The sequence below is a fragment of the Phyllostomus hastatus genome, unplaced genomic scaffold, assembly GCF_019186645.2.
Source record: "Phyllostomus hastatus isolate PE091 unplaced genomic scaffold, TTU_PhHast_1.1 phas_scaffold_114, whole genome shotgun sequence".
NCBI lineage: Eukaryota > Metazoa > Chordata > Mammalia > Chiroptera > Phyllostomidae > Phyllostomus > Phyllostomus hastatus.
Window position 1 is genome coordinate 9,914,925 of NW_025334006.1, and position 22,393 is coordinate 9,937,317.

The following is a 22,393-nucleotide window of genomic DNA, read 5'->3' on the forward strand; positions in this document are numbered from 1 at the left end:
CAGGAATTCCAGACCCTTTGTCAAAGTCCAGAAGACTAGATACCAAGAGACAGTAGAGACTTAGTAAGTAAAAATGCAGCCTGGAGTTTTAAGGAATCTGGATTTGAATCCTGGTTCTGTGCGCCACCATTTCTGGTCTCTTCTTCCAAGAGGCCCCCGAAGAGGCCCCTGTCAGGTGAGCTCCTCAAAAGCCCGCGAACTGCAAAGATGCATTCGCCCAACTCCTCGCCCGAAACACGGACTTCTGGGCCCACGCCACGAACAGACGACAAAGGATAAAATGCGCTCTCTGGCATTAAGAAAGCGTGCTTTTATAACTCTTCTCTCCCAGAATAAAAGGCCCTTACTTTTAATTTTTTTTTATTTGTGATGATTTTGTTTTTTTCTCTTTCCATTCTGTTACTAGCTGGAACTCAGTTTTGGCCGGGGCCCCAGGCGGCTGCTGGAAAGGCGCCCTCCCAGGAGCAGAAGGCTCGCTTAGGAGAAACTGGGGGCGGGGAGCGAACGCGGGTCTGCCTCCCCAGCGCAGTAGGGATTCTCTCGAGTCCTTTCCAGGGCCGGGCCAGCTCCCTAATCTGGGCCCCCTGAGAGCAGGGGACGTCTTGGAGACTTCGGGGGACACTCGCCACACAGTGGGGTCGAGTAGCTCAACCCCCAGCTCCTCCGGGCAGGGAGGGCAGGGGAGCGGATTCGGGCAGCTGGCGGGGGCGAGGACCACCCACAGCGCTGGACTGGGCCGCCCCGGCCCCGCCCCCTGCCGCGCCCCGGGGCCTCCTTGCTTGCCGCCCTCACTGTTTAGCAGCTCTGGGAGCGAGGAAGCCCCCACTCCTCGCTCAAGGTTTGTTTTTTTTTCTTTTTTTTCTGAATCCTTCCCAAAGCAAGATGGGCAGTGGTAACCAGCTCCTTCAGGTAAAGATGGAAGGGGGGTTTAGAGGGGCAAGCCTGGAAGTGAAGAGATGGCCTTTTCCCTCCTCATTCCTGTCTCCTCCAGAGAGCGTGCTAGACCCTGATTTCCAGACGTATCGTGACCTACTCCCATCCTAAAAGTTTTGGGTGGCAAATTAATTTTAGTTCACTTTAGTTCGGAAAAAATTAACATCAGGTTTGGGGAAGAAATCAACACATTCCCTGATCAGAATTGGGATTTTTCGACCTCCTTTGGACGGAGCGCGGTTGTGCGAGGGGAGTAGCGCATCTGAGCAAAGGAGACGGGGCGGGCGGTACGGTGGCACATAGGGGAGTCTCCAGTCCCCTGCGGGAGGGAGGGCCCACGGGGTAGGCCCTTTACCCCTCCCCTTCTGGTTGCCAGAATGGAAAATTCACGGAGTCCAGCCTAGCCCAGGTCAACAAACTTTTATTGCCATTTCTGGCTCCCCCTGCCCCAGCAAGATCCCTGCTTTTTACACTGTAGAAATAGTGAGCTCTGGTGCAGGGGAAAGGGGGAGGGGGCGGGGGCGGTTGGATGTTACCTCGCCTCCTCTGCACACTGCCAAGGTTAAAGAAGCCCCACTTGCTGGAGAAGGAGGGCCAGATGGGAGGAATTCAAAAGCGCTATGGCTCAGTACCACCTCTACTGGGTGCATAATATAGAGACTATGGTCCCAAACATTTTTCAAAGGGGGTGGGGGAAAGAGGGATGAATTTGGCTGGGCTTTCCCCCTTGCTCTTGCTGCCATGTTTCCATGGAAACGAGGGAGGGACAGGATGTACCTCACTCTGACTACCTAGGAGGATGGCAGGGCAGGCATTTAGTAAACATATCGCCTTCCATTGCTTCCCAACACATGCCACTGTCCCCAGCCGACCTCCAAGCTCATGGCCTGCTTCATTCCCTTTCCTTCTGGAGCTGCTATCATGCCAATTGGGCTCCGGGCAGGGCTGCTGTGTCCACTCTCCAGCCAGGTCTTGCTGGCAACAGCTGGAATCTGAGTGTGTCGGTCAAGCTCAGAAGCGGCCTTAGTAGAGCTGTCAGTTACAGTGCCTCCATGAAAAGCAGCAGCCGAACCCCCATGACTTTGGCAACTGCTGTTCCCAAACACCTCTGCCCAGACAAAACTTAAACATGAGCCCAAATAAGTAAGATTAGAAACAATACAAAATAACTCTCCAACAATGCTGAAGGCTAGGAAGGGGAGGGGAGACATATCCTCCAGAGACTTGAGCCACCTGGGCACCTGCCTTCTGCCTGCCAGGAGTTTGCTTCTTCCCACTGGGCTGTTGCTGGGGGAGGGGGCTGGAATCCAAATCTCCACTGGGTGCTGAGAGATGTACCCACTGCTGTTGGTGAGGAGGCTTGCCTGTTGCCATAGTAAGGAGGTGCAGGATGGATTCTCAGTACCACGGGTCCGCCCGGTGCTGCTGGTTGTAGAGCTGTAGCTTGATCTGATCTTTGATCTGATTCATGAGGATCTGGGACAGCAGGATTCCCACCAGCTGGGGGAGGCAAGAAGGATTGGGCCCTCAGCAGTGAGCAGTGCCTGTGTTTTCCCCAGCTCAGTCTCCCCAGTCTGGTCAGGACCCTCTCATCCCTTGCTCCTCAGCAATGTCAGTGCCTGACACCCTAGCGGATCCCCAGCTGCCCTCCCCAAAACAAAGGAGTCTTTGCAGAACTGTGGGACACACACGTCCTGCAGGGTAAGTTACCTGGGGGATGGCCAGACCCAGTGCCACACCGCCAAGTAAGAAGAGGTTGCTGTGTATCCAGTTGACCAGTCTGTCAATACACCCATTGGTGTAGATGACTTTGCTAGCTTCCAAGTAGCTGAGGGCCTGCATGCCTTGGCCACACATGGTGTTGATCACTGCCTGGGGAGAGAGTTGAAAAGCCAAATGGGACTCTCACTCCGATAACTTTTTCTTGCGGGCCCTAGCTGATGGGATTCCCACCCTTCCTAAACTCCTAAATTGTTAGAGAATTTATGTGGGGGATGCTGCCTGGACAGTTGTGAAATCTGAGAGCTTCCCTCCTCTGAGAGAGCCAAGTCCAGTTCCCCTTGACTTAGAGACCTGCCCGCTCTGAACCCCATGTGGGCTACAGGAGTCAGAGGTTAACAAAGACATTGGATTGGGGTGAAGAACAACATGCGACAGCTGTGCAAGGAAATTGATCGGTTATGCTAGGGGATGGGGATTCCCACTTGCAGGGGCCCTAATCATGAAGTCACTCAGATCACTGCCCGGGAGGAAAGGAAGTATGAAGTGTGCTCACCTGGTTGGGGGTAGGCAAGCAACAGGAGTAAGGCACAGAGCAGCGCTCCCGGCTGGGGTTGTCTTCTGAACAGTTGAAGTACATGTTCAGGGACCAGTCCTTGTAGGAAATCCCTCCACAGCAGCTGAACTGCAACAAAGTCCACCACAGAGGTTAGGGACCGCCCACCCTCTCACTGAGGTGACCGGGAGAATTCTCAGAGCAGACAGAGGTCTATGGAGAGCTTCCACGTGTAGGTTCGGGTTGTGTTTATAGATAACCTTGAAACATGAGATTGAGTTTCTCAGTGGCCTTCCGGTGAAGAAGTTTTCCTTCTTAATTTCTAATTTGTTTTAATCCTCACCTGAGGATATGTTTATTGATTTTAAGAGAGCGAGGAAGAGGGGGGGAGAGAGAGAGAAACATCAATCGGTTGCCTCCCATACCCGTCCCGACCAGAAATCAAACCTGAAACCTGGGTATGTACTCTGACCAGGGATCGATGCTGCAAACTTTTGGTGCACAGGACGATGCTCCAATCAACTGAGCAACGCGGCCAGGGCCCTTCTCAATTTCTGTTACTTTATATCTCTTGTTATAACTTGCTGTAGCCATACACACATATATGGTTTTACACGTTACACTAGGAGCTCTGCGAGGGCAGTTTCTGGTTTTGCAGTCCTGCATATCATAGAGCCTGGCAAAAGGAGGCGTTCAGAAATACTGACCGAAATAATTAGAGCTTCAGTGCTGCAAATATTTATGTTAATGTAGAGAAAACACAGGAAGAGAACCTTCAATATGTGGGCCCATCATTACTCCATGAAAGCAAGCAGGATCCGGTCAGTGTCTGCTGAGCCATGGGAAGGGGAACTCAGCGCTGGTCTCAAGAGCACTTTTACTTAAAATTTAGCTTTTGATTCATAGCAGTATTTTTCACAATAGCCAAAAGTTGGAAGTGACTCAAGTGTGCATCAGAAAATGAAAGTGTAGTACACGAGATCTGTCCAGAAAGTACCCAGCCACGTACTATGAAAAAACAGAGGCATTTACTGAGGAAGATACAAGAAACGATGTACATAGGACAATGATGCCTCAGTCCCCTTCAAAGTAGGCACCTTGGGACCTCACACAGTTCTCCCAATCGCCATTAGCTGCCCCGTTGTGTTTTCCTGAATCTCATCGATGGTCTGAAATCTTTTCCCTTTCAAAGGTGATTTTAGTTTTAGGAAAACTAAAGTTTGGTGCCCAGAAGTCTCAGGGCACCAAATCTGGGCTGTAGGGGGATTGAGTCACCTGGGTGATTTGATGTTTTGCAGAAAAACTACATGAGACGTGACACATGAGTGGGCGTGCTGTTGTGATGAAGCTGCCAATCACCAGTTGCCCACAGCTGCAGCCTTCTGAATCATCTGAATAGTTTCCACAGGGGAATGTTCAAGCTTCATGCAAAATTTGATGCAGATTCCTTTCTCATCTTGCTCAGTCATTTTGAATGTGATGGCCACACAGTACACATGTTCACTCAATGGTGTCTACCACCCCCACTGACTGGTACAGTGAAGTCATCACTGTTCACACATGCGTACTCCAGTCCACTCTCCTTGGCTGCCAGGTTCCATCAATGTTGAGCAAACCATTCTTGTTGTATTAACAATGACCGGACATTTTCCAGACAGACCTTGTATACATACAATGGAATATTATTCAGCCTTAAAAAGGAAGGGGATTTGGACACATCCTGCAATTACAGATGAACCTTGAAGACATTATGCTAAGTGAAATAAGCCAGTCACAAAGGAAAAATGCCATGTGATTCTACTTGTAGGAGGTACTAGAGTTGTCGAATTCATAGAGACAGAAAGTAGAATAGTGGTTGTCGAGATGGGGGAGGAAGAAATGGGGGGTTACTGCCTCATGGGTACAGGGTTCCAGTTGGAGAAGTTGCAAAAGTTCTGGAGATGGGTGGTGATGATGGTTGTATGGTAATGGGAATGTACTTAGAGTCACAGATGTGCAGACTTAAAAATGGTTAAAATGGTAAATTCTAGGTTATGTATATTTTATCACAAGTTTAAAAATGTAACTTCTGAGTATTAAGAAATCTCAGTTCCTCATCCCCTTATAAGCAACCACTTACAATGGTTTCTTACATATCCTTTTGGCTTCTTTTCACAAATATGAGTATGTGTTCCTACCTCCCCCTTGTTTTACACGAGTGCTAGATTGCTGTAGACACTGTTCTGTGCCCTTAAAAGTGTTTGGAAAGCACTCTGCATGTATGTTTTTATTTTTCCAACTGCCTTCCCAGAATCCATTGCCCTGGTAGGTCACGTAAAAGCCCGCAGCCCTGGCCAGTGTGGCTCAGTTGGTTGGAGTGTCACTCTGTAACCAAAAGGTTGTGGGTTTGATCTCTGGTCTGGGCACATAGTGGAGGCAACCAGTCCACATTTCTCTCTCTCCCTTCCTCTCTTATAAAAGAGCTATAAAAAAATGTCCTTGGGTGAGGGAAAAAAAAAAAGAAAGAAAGAAAAAGCCCACAGGCTTGGAGAGCGAAGCCTCTCTTGGGATGGCATTGACTAGAGCTCACAGCCCTCCAGACTACTAGCTGCCCCCCAGCCCACCTCTTAGCCCGTACCTCCTTCTGGCCAAAGTCAATGAGGTTCTGCAGGTCCAGGTCATTTCGGTAGTGTACAATGGCATTATTGATGATCTCACTCACTTTCCCTCGTGCCTGCCAGAAACATGAGTAGGGAATCAGAACACAGGACTAAACCCTAACCTGCTCCTCCTGCAGAAATAACAGTAGACAGTGGTCATCCTTATTTATTTAAGTTAGCATTCAAAGTAGAACCAAGTCCCAGCGATGGAAGACAGCCCGTTCTGAAGCCCATCGATCCATGGGCCCTCAGGTACCACTGGACTTGCTGTTGTCACTTCACAGGGCCACATTTCGTGATAATCAAATATTGTATTTATCTACTTCTGAATACTGTTACCACAAAATACTTGGTGAGAAACTTTTTGCCTAAGTAAAGAAAGGCTTCCTGAGCTGAGGCACTGCCCTCTAGTGGACATAAGAGAATTACTTCTCTTTAAACAAAACATCTACATCGATCATTTGAGGATTTTACTAAAGCAGGACTAGGACATTCTGAGGGATTCCGTGGATCTCAACTTCATAGTTTCTGCCATGCTCTCTTCCTTCTTACTCCACTGCTTCTCCCAGAGCTCCCTACCAATGGTCCTATACTTGTCCCCTGCAACGATTTGCCCTGTGGGAAAGGAATTCTATCAGTGAATGGCAGATCGTGTCCAGATATGATGAGCACCTTTCGAAATCTTGAAATGTTTCCTTCCTTCCTTCCTTCCTTCCTTCCTTCCTTCCGTTTTTTCCAATAAACATTTTTTTACCCAAAGAAGTAAAAGGCTTTTCACGTTGTCTGTGAACCACTCGACAACAGATTTTCCCAAATCATCTGCCACTAAGTTTGCAGATGATTTTAACTTTGTAGTCACAGGATTAACCTCCCTGTTGGCCTCTCAGACTGCCAGAGAGGAACACCCCACACTCTTGAAACCCTCTTTAAATATGGTGACTCTAAAAGCTATTCATTCATCCCGAAGGTGATGCGTCTCAGGGGAAGGAGTGCTGTGGTTGACTAGTCAGGCTAAGCACAGGCAGGAACCTTCCCTTCCTCCCGTGGGTCACACCTGAGGGCCCTGGGCTCCCAACAGTACCTTGTCTGAGAAGACGAAACCCAGGATCCCAGCAGCCAGCTGTAGCAGGAACACGATGGTGAGGCAGAGCGAGAACTGCGGGGACAGGGCCCGAAAAAGTGACAGTCTGTTACCACGTTGGGCAGTAGCCCCTCCCAGGCCACAGGAAGTACTGAGGGGGCACAGGGCACTTCTCCCAGCTGACCCCGGCACAGTAAAAGCTGCTGTCTCTGGGATTCTGTCTGGGGGTGGTCACCCTGTGCTGGGTCACCTACCTGGGCTGAACTGTACGGTGAGGAGTGGACAGCACAGACCCCTACCCTCAGCACATTGGGGGTAGGGTAGGACAGAGGAAACTGAAAGGCTGCAGCAATGGCACTGGGAGGCTGCGAGGTGCAGGGAGGAGGGGGCCAGGGTCTTCCTAGTGGGGCCCCTGACCACTCACCGTCTGCAGGAGGCAGATGTTCTCCCGGAGGGATCCAATGCAGCCACAGAAGGTGAGCATAAACATGAGGATGCCCACCACGATCAACAGGATGGCTGGGTCCACTGCCAGGGAGGCCAAGGCTGCTTCTGGGGGAAGGGGCTATCTCTCAGTCTGAGCCTGGTGTCGGCTCAGGGTGGCACCCACGGGTGGGTAGAGGGTGCCTCCCAGATGTTCTCCTCCTCCCTAGTGGGGACCCGTCCAGTGAGGTTGGGTGAAGAGTATGGGGAGGCAGTACTGCCCTCCTATGGGGGGGAACAGGAAGGGCCCAGCAGGGTTTGTGGCATTTAATTTGAGGAGCAAAGTAAGAGCCTTTCTTCCTTGGCTCAGGAGAGTAGGGCCCACTTTTGCTCCAGAAAAGAATTAGAACGGCATTAGGCTCGCCGGCGTTGCCGATCGTTTCCTGGAGACTTTGTGCACTGGAACAGGAATGGAGGTTGAGTTACTCCAGGACGGAAGGAGGGAGGGGCTGAAGCCTGGGACTACTCTCTGCTCCCAGAGCCCTACCTTCTTCCTTAGACACTTCCTCAGCCTACGAGGCAGGTATATTTGGAAGATTTGTGAGAGCTCTGGGAAATGTGAACTGGCTCGGGAACAAGCTGCCAGGGTTCGGCAAGAGGGCAGCTGCCCCCTTTGGCCCCGTAGCTTATGTGGGAACGAGTGGTACAGGGCTAACGGGGCCAGAGCTGGAAGGGGCCTGGCAGGAGCCGTGGGGAGGGGGAGGGGGACCTACAGCTCACCTGCGTGCTTCATCAGCCGAGCATAGACGCCTACGGACACCAACACCATGGAAATCACCTGGGGAGACAGGGGACCAGCCAGACCCTGAGACTTTGGAAACCAGATGACTGATCGCCATAGAGTGGCCTTGAAGGAGGGCAAGAGGACTTTCCCAGGACCAAGAGATGAGCGTCTTTCTCCTCTCCAGCGACACAGTTGGTAGTATCTGTCAGCGCTTTACCTCCATGAAAAGCTTTTACCAAGATCATCTCATTCATTCCTCACAGCACAGTTATCTTGCAAGGTGGCTGTTATCCCCATTTTACAGATGAGGAAATTACAGTTTACAAGGTTAGTTAATAACAGTGGTTCAGAGCCTGGGCTTCAGAGTGACTCAGACCTGGGCCCATGCTGGACCAATCTCGAGACTCAGTTTCCGTATCTGATGATGGGAATGAAAAACAACTCCATTTAAAAAATTAGGTGAACATGCAGTAATGCATGGCAAGCAGGCACCACAATGCCTGACAATAACTATTACCTACCATTACTGAGTTAACGGACTTGCCCTGGGTCACGTAGAAACTCCATGAAGTTGTGAATTCTAGCCCAGGTACATCAAAGGGCGGTCTTAACACTGAAGCAGGACTAAGTAGATGCACACTCCCAGGCCTCTCTCTTCAAGGTCAATATGGTGTCAGATGCAAGAATGAAAGCGCATACCGAAGTGAAGGAATGCATGCATGAATGTGTATGTGTGTAAAAAAAGCAGAACTCCCTTGGCAAAGGAACATTTACCTTTATAAACCCTGATTACGGTGTGGAGGAGTGGAGGCCTTTCAAGCTTCCTGACTTTGCCCTGAGCGACCCCATCAGAGACTCCCAGGGGTCCCAAAGGGGCCTCACTGCCACCGGCCCAGGCCTCTAGGAATGCTGGGCTGCCCAGTTTACACATCCCTGGGCCACCCTTTCTTTGTGCCCAGTCCCCAGGCTGGTGCTACGCAGCAGCTGGCTATCACCATGGCAATAGCTGGAGCCAAGCTCTGGCTGGAGGGAGTTCTCAGCAGCAGCAACTTGGCCAGCTCAGTGAGGGAGATGGCTGGCCAGACTCCACTGTCCTGCAAGACAGAGACCAGCTGGAAAGAGCCATCTTGGGACTTCCGTGGAGAAGGGAATTACTTATAGCAGGTAATAGGGTCAGACTAATCCCTCAGTAGAAAGACATTTTTTCCCTCAGGGGCCCCTACCACTTGTTGCATTCAGCAGTAAATGGGAAACTACCCTTATCTTTCCCAGGGAAATGGGAAAGACTGTATCTTTCAGGACCCTTCTCTGCCTGCATGCACAGTCCCCTCTCCTTACCCCTCAATCATCTGACGCTGTCTCTGACTCAGGGCCAGATGTATTATCTTCTGGCCCTCACGCCCGTTGTCCAGGGAGCTGCTTGCAGACCTGAGAGTGCTGCTGGAGATGCGGACTGGCTTCCTGTCCGGAGCACAGGCAGGCTCAGGGAGCGGTGGGGGGCTGAGGGCGGGGAGTGGGCGGCCAGAAAACTGCACCACAGAGATCCAGTCATCCCCTGGGCCCAGAGGCACCGCCCTTTGCCAGAGTGACTGGGCGTCTCTGCCTGCCCTTGAAACACCACAGGCAATTACGGTGCTGAATATCACTTTACGGAATCATTTAAAAATACGTATCTGGTTGGTTCTTTTTGTCTTTTCATTGCAGGCCTGATAAGAACAGACTATTTAGTCATATTTTGAAATGCTGTTTTGCTCTGGCTGGGTGGCTCAGTTGGGGCATCATCCTGTTCACCAAAAGGTTGCGGGTTCGATCAATCCCCAGTCAGGGCATGTACCTAGGTTCCAAGTTCAATCCCCACTCGGGGTGTGTACAGAGGCAAACGACTGGTTTTTCTCTCTTACATTGAAGTTTCTCTCTCTCTCCGTCTTTCTCTCTCTCTCAAATCAACAGCTATATATTTAAAAGTAAATAAATAAAAATAAAAATACATATCTGCTTTTTATTTCTAGTGCGTTCAGGTGCCTCACCGTTTCTTCACATGTTAAATTTTCACAAGGGTGTACAATCTTCCGTAAAGATAGTCTCTGATGACATCCTAACACGGCTAAAACAAGAAAGGGCAGGTAAAGAGATGCCTCGTATCACAGGGCAACAAGTCCACAGGTGGGCTTGGAGCCGTCACAGGTGTTTGGTCTCTCCTTGTGGCAGGTAGAGCCGTGTCTTCCCCAACCTGTCCTATACTGATTCCCAGGACCCGTGACTACACTGCCTTATGTGACAAGAGGGGCTTTGCAAACGTGATTCAGTGAAGGATCTGGAGATGGGGAGATTATCCGGTTGGGCCCCATATTATCACAAGGGACCTCGTAAGAGGGAGGCAAGAGGGTCAGGGGCCGAGAAGGCGTGTCTGACGATGGAAGCGGAGGTTGGAGTGACATGCCACCTTGAGCCAAGGCACGCGAGCGGCTTCTAAAGGCTGGAGAAGGCGAGGAAACGGGTTCTCTCCCGGAGCCTCCAGGAGGAACCATCCCTGCGACACCCTGATTTTAGGCCAATGGGAGCTTCTTTTGGACTTCTGAGCTGCAGGACTGTAAGCAAGTTAACTTGTGTTGTATGAAGCCATTAAGTTTGTGGTAATTTGTCACAGCAGCAATAGGAAAATAATACAGCCCTGGCTGGTATGGCTCTGTGGGCTGGGTGTCCTCCCAAGGCCAAAGGGTCACCGGCTGGTTCATTTCCTGGTCAGGACACATGCCTGGTTGACAGCCGGTCCCGGGTTGGGGGCGTTTGAGAGGCAACCAATCCAGTGTTTCACACTCTCTCCTCCTCCTTCCCTCCCCTTCTCTCTAAAATTAAAGAAAATCTTTCAAGAATAGGAAATTAATACACTATCCAAATCCAATTCAGCAGCTGCTCTGTACGAGGTACTCTGAAGACGGCAAAGGTGAGGAGGATGTGGTTCTTGCCCTTAAAGAGGCCCGTGTGTTAGTGGGAGAGCGGCAAGGGCATCTACGGCCTAAAGCCCTGCTTCTCCACCTTGGCTGTCAGTAGAATGGGGTTGGGGCAGGAAAACTTAAAAACCCCTGAGGCCGAGCCCCGGCTGGTGTAGCTCAGTGAATTGAACACAGCCTGTGCTCAACCAAAGGGTTGCCAGTTGGATTCCCAGTTGGGGCACATGCCTGGGTTGTGGGCCAGGTTCCCAGTAAGGGGCACACAAGGGGCAACCACACATTGATATTTCTCTCCCTCTCTTTCCCTTCTCCTCTCTCTAAAAATAAACAAATAAAACCTTAAAAAAAAAACAAAAAAACCTCCTGAGGCTATACCCCAAAACAAGTATAGCTGAATCTCTGGCATTAGGACTTAGGCAACAATAGAGGGTGCAGCACACGTAACACCCCTTTTTTAGCACAAAATCTTCTATTACAGAATCATAAGCATGGAATTCTGTAACCTAACAACATCACACTCAAGCACACCATGTGACATTTTAGTTGAAACGTTCAAACTAGAACCATAAATTATTACACCCATATTATTACCCAACCGACCTCACTCAAGCAGGCGTGACTTCTGCCGGACCCCCCCTGTGGTTCTGATTGTGCTGCAGGTGATTTCAATGCGCAGCCAAGTCGGAGAACCACAGTTCAAAGCACATTCACCCTGGGATCTGGAACTGTAGCTACAGGCTACATTACAGTCAAGATTAAGGCTTTAATATGATCATTAATATTTAATATGGCCGTTAATGATACCACTTACCTGGCGCTCATTAACTAACTCTAAAATTCTGCACTTCAGTCATCGATTTGCTGCCTCTTTCTCCTGGAGTCACAAGTTGCCCTTTCATGCTTCTCTTCCTGTCATCTCCCACCCTGAATTCCTCAAAGCTGCTGCCGTTCCAAAGCAGTGCTGCTGTTGTTAATAGGAGAGCATTTTAGAGCTGAACAGAACCTTAGAAATGAGATCCACCACTCCCCTCTTTTTATAGAGGAGGCAGAAAGAGCGGCGTGATGCTTCACCAAGCGCACCTGGGTGCAGCAGCAATATTGGGACTAAGTCCAATGTTCAATCTCTGGTACTCTTTTTTTTAATATTTTATTTATTTATTTTTAGAGAGAAGGGAAGGGAGGGAGAAACAGGGAGAGAAACATTGGCCTGCAACCCAGGCATGTGCCCTGACTGGGAATTGAACCTGCAACCTTTCTGTTTGCAGGCCGGAGCTCAATCCACTGAGCCACACCAGCCAGGGCCAATCTCTAGTACTCTTTCCACTACATATCTTTGCCACAAAACACCTCACAGTATCACCAATGACCTCCTTTCATGTTGAGGATGGGGATAAAGACACTTCTTAGAATGGCTTTTCATATTCTGGCTATAGTGAAATCTCACTGGAAACTTAAAAACTAGATACATTTTTTTCAAAATAGCTGAGTCCAGCAAAAGGCATGTTCCTGAAGAGTTGTTGATCAAATTATATACAATAATTTGCATGCACTAGTACCTTTATCCATATGTAAGATAAGTAATCATCTAAAAATGAAAATAGTCATCCCCTTGGAAAGTGGCTGGCTTTAGGACTGGGGCAGGAAATGTGCAAGATAAGCCTGGAGCATCTTGTAGTACAAGGAAGTAAGGAAATGCTCAAAACAAGCAAAAAAAAAAAACCCAACCCAAAATAAAACCTTGTATTGATGTGAGTTTTCCAAAGGCACATCAAAATAAAGAAGTATGGAATTATTACTTCAAATATAGAATAAATATCCATGAGTCCATACAGATATAAATGACTTAATAAACAAATAGATGGGGAGAAAAGATAAGTCTCCCATGCAGGAGAATTCCAAATAACTTATGCTGAAACCGGCTGCTCTCCTGAGGAGGTGGAGCGTAACTCCCCACTCCGAAGTGTGGTCTGCACAGGGTGCCTTCCTTCCAAAGAGCGCAGTCCGGAAAAGGGCGGGGGATGACTTCGCAGCAGAGAAGCCTGGTCCTCCGCGTCTCCACCCGCTGATCCAAGGCCACGTGGACACAGAGAAATCCCGGGTGCGCGATAGGAGGTGACGGAAATGGCACTTCACCTCTGTGGTCTGCCCTCCCAAACCCACGACCCCAGTAAAACCAGAAGAAAAACGGCAGTCAAGTTCCACCGGAGGGACATTCTACAATATATATAACCAGCATTCCTCCAAACTGTCACAGTCATCAAAACCAAGGAAAATCTGAGAAACTGTCACTGCCAAGAAGAACCTAAGGAGACAGGACAACTCAACGAAATTGGTTATCCTGGATGGCGTTAAGTAAAAACCAAGAAAACCTGAATAAAGTATGAACCTTAATGATAACAATGATGCATTAATTGTTACAAATATATCATACTCGTGTAAGATGTTACTAATGAGAGAACCTGGATGTGGGGTCCATGGAAACTCTCTGTATCACCTTCTCAATTTTTCTTTAAAGCTAAAACTGTTCTAAAAAAATAAAATATATTTAAAAATAGCCACCCCTGATTTATTAGTTTTATAAATCCTCACTTTTTAATATCGGATCCTTAAAAAATCCTCACCCAAGGCTATATGAGGAAGGGAGAGAGAGAAACACGGATGTGAGAGAGAAACATTGATCAGTTTGCCTCTCGTACATGCCCCAACCAGAGACTGAACCTGCAACCTAGGCATGTGCCCCGACTGGAAATCAAACCCGCAATTTTTGGTGTATGGGACGATGCTCCAATCAACTGAGCTACCTGGCCAGGGCTCAGAAAAGAATTTAACATGTCAAAATTGTACAGGGTAGCCCTGACTGTGTGGCGCAGTGGACTAAGTGCCAGCCTGCAAACCGAAGGGTCACTGCTTCAATTCCCAGTCAGGGCACATGCCTGGGTTTTGGGCCAGGTGCCCGGTAGGGGGAGCTCAAGAGGCAACCACACATTAATGTTTCTCTCCCTCTCTTTCTCCCTCCCCCTCTCTCTAAAAAGTAAATAAAAATCTTTAAAGAAAATAAAAATAAATAGTATAGGGTATACCAACAGAATGCTGTAGCTTTCCAGTGCTCTGTCACTGGAACGATTTTAAGATCTGCTGCCTTACACTTTGGTGATTCCATGCAAGAGAATTGCAGTTTAAGCAAATCTGGCCCTGGCCAGGTTGCTCAGTTTATTGGAGCATCATCCTGTGCACCAACAGACTGTGGGTTTGACTGATCAGGGCACGTGCCTGGGCTGAGGGTTCAGTCCCCAGGAGAGGCACATAAGGGAGGCAGTGGATCAATGTTTTTCTCTCACATCAATGTTTCTCTCTGTCTCCGTTACTCTCTCTCTAAAATCCATAAACATATCCTTAGGTGAGTATTTAAAAAAACGATTTTCTTAAACTTTAATGCTGTATGCTATTACTGCCATCTAATTTACAGTCCATATTTAACTTTTCACTATTATCTTGATAATGTCCTTTATAATTGTTTTCTTCTTTTTTCCGACCCAGGAGCCAATCAAGGATTGGGCGTTTAGGGGGTCAAGTCTCCTTTAGCCTAGAACAGTTTTGTAACTTTTTTTCTTTACTTTTTGGTCTTTCAAGATACTGACTTTGAAAAAATCCTGGTAAAATACATATACCACAAAAATTAACCATGTAAAGTATGTTCAGTTTTTTGAGAAGCTGCCAAATCGTTTTTCCACAGTGGCTACATCGTTTCACAGTCCCACCGGCATTGTATGAGGGCTCCTATTCCTCCACATCCTTGCCAACACTTGTTCTGATGTGGGTTTTTTTTTGTGTTTTTTTTGACACTGATGTTTTTGATAGGTCCAGGCCAGTTGTTTGGCAGAATATCCCTCGATTTGGATTTATCTGATTGTTTCCTCACAATTCCAATCAGATGACACATTTTTGACAAGAATATGACAGGAATAATGTGTCCTTCTCAGTGAGTCACGTGAAGAAGCACAAGATAATTTCCACCATGGAAATAAGGAGCGATTTACTAACAGACGCTGCGACTGTTAGACATATGTCTCTGCATCTCATCAAATAATGATACAGGCACCACTCTAAATAGGTTCCTAGTTTTCCATAATATTTGGTTGCTATTTGTGTTCTTCCATTTGCCTTCGGCGAGTGATTGCTGGCAGATAAGCAGCCACAGGTAGTAATAAGGTTCATGGTAGAAAAATGAAAATTCTCTCCATTATCTTGACTTTATTTCCCTGCACATTGGGAAAAGGCCGTCACAGTGTGATGTTTGTGAGAAAGCACTTATTCCAGGCCCCAGGGAACGACTTCCCAGCCCTCGGTGCTGAGAGAGGAAGTACTGGGGGCCCCAAGGTGAGGACCCGAACAAGGGTTCTTCTGGATCTAGTGCTCAAATGCCAATAATGATGGGCAAATTAGCTCCTGGAACCCACTGCCACCTTAAGACCAAGGTGGTGTGTCAAACCCTGAAGAGATGACCTGGGGAAGGCCCTCGGGGACCACAGTGGGGTCTCTGATCCTATGCTACACACACACACACACACACACACACACACACACACAATGTAATATATATATATATATATATATATATATATATATATATATAACTTCGTATAAACTATAAAATATAAAGACATCAGTAATTATCATCTCCCTCTGGCTGACAGTAGGCATGTGAGCTAAGGGGATTCAGGCTGGAGGAAGTTAGGCTCAAGGTTGGCCCTGACCTAAACTTGACCCCCATCTACTTGCCACTTGTTAGGAGAAACACTTATCTCAGCTCTGCAAGCCCAACCCCAACAGGTGAGCCCTAGGAGCTATTTGTAACGACAGTAGGAATAGCTACATTTTGTTGAGTGCTAAGGGCCAGGCATAGATCTAAACACTTCACACACACGATTTCATTGAATTCTGACCACAACCCCCACAGGGCGTTAGTATCTCCATTTTACAGCACTGATGTTGGGAGAATTCCAGTAACCTTCCCTGGTTCACTCAGTCCGTGAGCGGCTGAAGGGGGTCTGGATCCCAGGTCTGCGTGTCTCTAGAGCCTTAGGACCTCAGCCACAGGACTGCCTTTCCCTCTAAGCCTCACCTCGCCCGCAGGACGCGTGCATTCACCTTGGGCATGTGAGGTGGGGAGAAGCTGCCTACAGTTCTTTTGAAGGAGCAGCTGGTAATCTCCGAACTGGGTGTGGCTCAGGCAGGGGGAAGGAAGATAGCACCGGGGGAAGGCAGGGGGAAGGAAGGAGGTGATGGTGGTGCCAGCAGGGAAGTCCCCGGAACAGTGCCCTGAAAGGGGAAGACAGTGCCCTGAAAGGGGAAGACAGCATCACTGCACAGAGCCACCCCCCAACCCCACCCCCACCCCCACCGCCCCCTCCCCAGCCCAGAGAAAGCCCTGGCCTTGTCTGTCTTCCACATTCTAAAGTCTAGTCTGCATAAAGTAGGTGGATCTGTTTCAGGGTCCTCTCTTCTTCCTTGAAATGTCTTTCCCTTGTCTTGTGAAGGCCGTGGTGGAAGACAGCTGGGATTTGAGTGGTTCCCTTTGCAGGAATCAAATTCCTGTCCCTACCCACAGGAACGCTGGGAGGGCGGGGTCTGCACCTCGAGTTTCTTAGTCCTTTCTCTTTATTTCTGGATGACGTCAAGGAAATCACAGCCTGCTGGACCTAAAGCCAGGCTCGGGGTCCCATACGTTAGTCCTTCTGTGACCACTGTTGTTCCTGGGGTTCTGAGGCAGCATCTCTCCACGTGAACCTGGCTCTTGGCTTTCTCCATCGGGGTTGGACAGAATCGTCTTGTCAGAGCGGAGGAGCCCACAGGGCTCTCTCCTCTCCAGTGTCTGGGGCTCACCCTTTAGCTCCTTACTTAGGCCATGGCTGCTTTTGGTTTTCCACGTTTACAAATGGGTAAGGAAAGGACACAAGGGCTCACAGTAGTCTAAACACTCAAAGTCATGGCCCTGGAGTGGCTGGCCCGGCGCACAGCCTGCTATGAAGACCCCGAGAGGTGCTACGTGGTTTCTTTCATTCTTTTCAAAGACTGCTCAAAGTTCATGATTTCCTGACTGGGACAAGGCAAACAGAGCTATTAGGGGAGTTAAGAAGGCACACATGTGATTTGACAGCAAAGGGTGTGGTTCTTGTCTTCATTTTTGGTGTTTTTAAAAAGATATTTATCTAGGTAACATTGGTTCATAAAATTACATAGGTTTCAGCTGTACAGTTCTATAATACACTATCTGTATGTTGTATTGTGTGTTCACCACCCACAGTCAAGTCTCCTTCCATCACCATTTATCCCTCTTTACCCTCTTCTACCTCCCCCACCTCCCTTTCCCTTTGGTAATCACCATGTAGTCTGTGTCTGTGAGGGTTTTTTTCTTGCCCTTTTTTTTTTAAATAAAATGAATGTGACTACTCCACTTATTGCAGCCTGCTTAGTCTGTGGGGAAGGGAGGGGACATGGCTTCTACCTCCTAGTGTATTTTGGTGTGTGTGTGTGTGTGTGTGTGTGTGTGTGTGGTGGGTACTGGGTGGCAGGGAGGGGCCCCTGCCCTTCAGGAGGGGTTTTTGCCAGGCTTGATGCCTGGTCATGTTCTCGTGGCTTCTAAGTCAGGTTATAACGGATGGTGCTACAGGCGGTCTGGGGCATTCTGAGTGCTCTGGGGATTCCAATACAGTGGTCTTGGACAAGAAAGTGAGTTCCTTGAAGAAGGCACCTTGCCAGAGTCCTGAATCAGCCTAAGGAAGGCCTGAATGGGGCTCCACGTGTGCTGCATTAAAGTAAAAAAACAAACAAACAAACCCGGTGTTGTAGATGGTAATTATGCTTGTCCCTGAGGGAGATGCTGGGGAGGATGGCTGCCATTTTTTTGGTCCTGGCTTGAGAGGCCCACGAGACCCACTGCAGAGAACACAGCCGGACACTCCCCAGCAGGAACACTCAGGCACTTAAGGCTGTGCTGCACGCTGACGGACGAGTGTCCGTGAGAGAGGGAGGAAGGGCATGGCGCATTCACCCTGTCGGGCCTGCTCTCTCCTTTGCCATCCAGTAAACGTTTGATAAGTACCCACTCTTTGCCAAACACAGCTGGGCCCTGAGAATCCAGAAGTAAAGAAAACAGTGTCCCCCCTCAGAAGCCTGAGTCCAGAGAAGGAGACATAAACACATCATCGTGGCACAGATAAGAGGCATGACAATCGAAGTACGTACCAGGTGCCGTGGGAGCCCTGAGGCACGGACACCTAGGAAGCCTGAGCAGAGACACACGGGCCGGAGGTCTGAGTTTCTGGACTCTGACTCAAAAGCCACCCCCACTGTTGCCCCGAGTGGGAAAAGGACCAGCAGGGAAGGAGGTAGCTGCTGTGGGTAGTGCTGATATGTCCCTGCCAGTGTATGCGCGAGCCTGATAAAGCACGTACCACCCCAGTCTTCCCTCCGCACAGAGCTGTCCGATACAGGGAGGCGAGGAATGCCAGCTATTTCTTGACTGAAAGACCAAAATACAACTTTTGGGATTCTGGGGCAACTACTCCAAGCCATGGGATCCCAGTGATTCTGGGGAGAAAATCAAAACTCCCAGACAAAAGGGAAAGTGAGATTTGAAATTTGAAAGGGGAGCAATTGATCCTGGTCCCAAAGAAGCTTTCTGAGTCAGGCTCCGAATGCCCCAAGGGTCAGGGCCCCTAGAGCAGCCGCAGAGGTAGCCACTGCCACCACCGCCATCACTGAGTATGAGCCCCAGCGGTGCTGGCTACCTTCTCAATGTGTTCCAGGTATGGACACAAACGTCACCCATATACCGCCCCCCTCCGCCCCGCAACAGCTGGCCAGAACACTCTGCTTGGAAAAGGAGTGGGCCGACAGTCCCAACCATGAGTGCCTCCTGGGCAGAAAAGAAGGGGATTTGATTAGGATGATGGAAGCCTGCAACAAGGAAAACCCAGCAACCAGTCCCTGGAGGAGGGATGGGAAGAAAGATGACCCCGATCTGGAGAAGCAGCCCTTCCTCCCTAGCTGCACTTGTGTGGAGTGAAACTCTGCGGCTCTGGGCCTGGGGGAGAAGTGATGCGCAGGGACACCCACAATGTACTGTCCCATGGGAAGGTCAATGTCCCTGGGATATCAGGACACAGAGAGATGCATCTTTAGATCCAGCCCCAGGTCTTGAAGAAAGAAAACAGTCCCCAAAGTAATGCATTCATCTTTAAATAGTTCACAGAAGCAGCAAAGTGTTTTCCTTTAGAGGAGAAAGAATAAGGACAGAGAGACAGATATATTGGCTCTGGGTCACACAGTAAGTTGGTGCCAGGAAGAAACTGGGCCTCTCGTCCTTCAGCGTGCTATTTCTGGAGCCTCTAACTCTTTATGAGTCTAAAGTAGGGCCACGGAGGGGCTCTTCTCTAATTCGACGTGGTGCCAGCTTAGTTAGCCAGGTCCTCTGACCTTGAACGAAGCATTTTTGCCGAGGTAAATGGGTCTGTGGAGCCACACTCTCTCCCTGGCTGCAGCCTCCCAAAGTCATTTGTCTGGTAAAAGGCGGGGGCGGCGGGGTGGAGTGGGGAAGTCCGAGAAAATGACCATGAACGCAAGTGCAACAGATGCGCCCAGCTGTTGCTGTCGCTGGGCGGTACAGATAAGGGTATGGTGCCATAGGCTTGGAAGGAGATGCAGTCTTGGCTGATAGAGGAAGTCAGCCTGAGGATCTGAGGTCCCTGCCATGCCAGCGCTGGCTCTGAGGACAGCAGGTCATTGGTCTGGCACATTTAGTGACAATGTAGAATGATTCTCTGGGACTTGCCCTTAGGTGGGGAATTTCCTTTAGGATATCCCCAAGCCCTGACTGAGTGGTGGTGAGATGTTCTTCTGTTCTCGCTTAACCTCCAGCTAAAGCAGAACCTAGACCACGGGAACTTAGGTTGACTAACTACTAATACTGCTAATGCCCCAGTCACAGTCGCAGTCAGCCATCTGGGCCGAGGACTTCCCCTAGAGGCACTGTGGTTTAGCAGAAAACTTGCCAGATCAAGCCTACTAACCAGCTGTTGGACCCTGGATAAAACAGTGAACATCTCTGTGCTTTAGTTTTCTGACATATAAAATGCAGGTGCTGGACAAACTGCCTTCTAATTTTTTTTTTACAGTTCTAAAACTGAGACTTCATTTTCCCGAGGACAATGGCTGAGAGTGAGCTGTCATCACCACCCTCTGGGATTTTTCTCATTTGTCCCAACAGGCTAGCACTTCTGTACTCCGTGTCTGTTCTTCACACCACAGCCCTTGTGAAACCTTTGCAACAACTGGCTCAGATGCCTGGTCTGCTCCCTCTCCTCAGAAGCATATTTTAGACTTATAATTACTCCCTCCTGTAAGTCTGAACTTTAGGTCTCTGGCAGAAAGGGCCAGGCATAATGGGTAGCTAGAGCAGCAGCTCTGGTATAGCTGGAACTGGAAGAGAAAAGGGGAATGGGGGTGAAGCTCCCTATATCCTCAAACCCAGAGGGCCCAGGGACTCTGTAGACATGAAACAGGATTGAACTAGCATTTCAGATCTGGTCCAGCTGGATCCTCGGTTCCAGCAGAGTATTTCTGCCATCCTTGATCAAACTGGATTTGATCTTATGGAGGAAGAGACTAAGGCCTACAGGGGTGGACAGACTGGCCGGGTGAGTCAAGTCAACAATTAACAGCAGAGTGGTTAAGAAAATCCAGGTAACCCCAGTCCAGTATTTTTTCTACTTTTCCACCCCCAAGCAGAAGATTCTGAAAAGACCCCTGGCCTTCCAGCCCAACACAGGGTCCTATTTAAAGAAGCTGAAGACCCTCAGACCTCAGGGAATGGAGTGTGGTCCGAAGAAAGGTGGGACAAAGTTTGGGACAGTGCCGGGAAAGACATCCACACCTGAGGCCATCCCTGTTCTTTCTCAGCCTTTGAGGGGAGAGGCACCAGAGGCCTGCAAAAGGAAGAGCTGAAACCCCTTCCATCCTCTCTGAGGTAAGGGGAAGGAAGGTCTGGGTTTTCCCCCTTCCTCTTTCTTATTTGCCAGCAGGGCCTCTTAGTCCCCAGGCCTGAAAGTCCCCCAGTCATGAACGTACCCCGTGTGTCTGCCTTGTTCCAACTGGAAAACCGGCGTCTTCTGCTCAAACCCCTCTTTGGCTTGACACAGACCCTCATCCGATGCCCAGAGAATGTCTATAAGTCTTTACTGAACCCCTTGCATACCCTCCATCCAACAACCCTCCAGATAGGGCTCCACTGAGGTGTCCCTCCCCAGGATAAATTACCCCAAAGTGCCATCAGCCTGGAAAACTAGATTGTGAGGCTCACCACGCTCGCCTTGGAATGGGTATCCCAGGGCGCCCCCTCCTCAGTCGCAGGCAGCCCACTCCACCCTCGGGGGTGTCCTGCAGCCCAGTGACCCTGCGACCCCTAAGACTCACCCAGAAGAGCATGTTGAAGAAGAAGAGCAGGTATTTCACCAACGGACTGACGAAGGAGAACTCCTCCCCGTAGGCAGCCGGCGCCCCTGGTCTCCGGGCCATGGTCCCACCGCCGCTGCCCCCGGGGGCCTATCTCCCCGCGGTGGCCGGCCCACCTGCGCACTCTCAGCCCGGAGGCATGAGCCGCGCCACCGCCGGAGCCGGAGCCGCGGGGGATCTGCGGTACCCGAGCCCTGTGTCCAGGAGAAGCGCGTGCAAGCGAACGGCGCCGCCACTGGAGACGCCGGGAGTCGGGAGTCGCTGGAGCCGCCACCGGGAGCTTGAGCTCCGGAGACTCCGCGGCTGCCCGAGGACCAGTCCGGCCCGCCTGGCTCCCAGGAAACCGGGCCCGCCCCCGGTCGCCCATTGGTGCGGCTGCGGAAGCCTGACTTCTCATTGGTCGGTCGCTTCTGTCACTGAGTGTCCAGATATCCCTCTCCTCCAGAGGAGGGGGAGACACCTGTTCTGTGAGGGACAACTTGCTAAAGGGTCAGCGGTTCTGCCTTCTCCCCGGAGAAAGAAAGCATCCAGGCTGCAGTTGCTTGAGGGGAAAAGGATGGGAAGGAATGCACCCAGCATCACACACCCACGTCTTCTAGCCAGTTGCTGTGCACATGTGCAAATCCACATACATTGAAATCAACAAGTACCGGCACCGTAAGTAGAGCAATGCACTGAAGGCTGGGGGAATACAAGACCGTAGAGAGATAATCCAGAGGTGATGACAGTAAAATCAGGGAGACAATACTAGCCTACGAACGACAGAGAATAGTTAAGAGGAGTTGCAATCCTGTG

The 22,393-nt window shown here is 49.7% G+C and overlaps 1 protein-coding gene across 2 annotated transcripts; it reads right to left on the reverse strand.

The window, feature by feature from the left end:
• Positions 1-1,337: 1,337 nt before the first annotated feature.
• TSPAN33 (tetraspanin 33) lies at positions 1,338-21,922 on the reverse strand. Of its 2 annotated transcripts, none has more exons than XM_045855676.1 (8): positions 21,560-21,922; positions 8,132-8,189; positions 7,353-7,477; positions 6,929-7,003; positions 5,826-5,921; positions 3,209-3,337; positions 2,644-2,805; positions 1,338-2,433 (listed from the first exon to the last, which is right to left on the reverse strand). In XM_045855676.1, the coding sequence occupies exons 1-8, from the start codon at positions 21,659-21,661 to the stop codon at positions 2,332-2,334; spliced, it is 849 nt and encodes a 282-aa protein (XP_045711632.1). In that variant the 5' UTR covers positions 21,662-21,922; the 3' UTR covers positions 1,338-2,331. The 2 variants fall into 2 exon arrangements, with proteins under 2 accessions (XP_045711632.1, XP_045711631.1); XM_045855675.1 differs by having other exon boundaries at positions 7,353-7,480.
• Positions 21,923-22,393: the final 471 nt, after the last annotated feature.

What these genes read in the sequence shown, in the direction of transcription:
- TSPAN33 (XM_045855675.1), bottom strand. Translation starts at nt 21,661, where the DNA reads ATGGCCCGGAGACCAGGGGCGCCGGCTGCCTACGGGGAGGAGTTCTCC. An exon ending in ACATCTGCCTCCTGCAGACG is followed by an intron (nt 7,004 to 7,352) that starts GTGAGTGGTCAG and finishes CTGTCCCCGCAG; the next exon opens with TTCTCGCTCTGCCTCACCAT. An exon ending in GTTTCGTCTTCTCAGACAAG is followed by an intron (nt 5,922 to 6,928) that starts GTACTGTTGGGA and finishes TGTTTCTGGCAG; the next exon opens with GCACGAGGGAAAGTGAGTGA.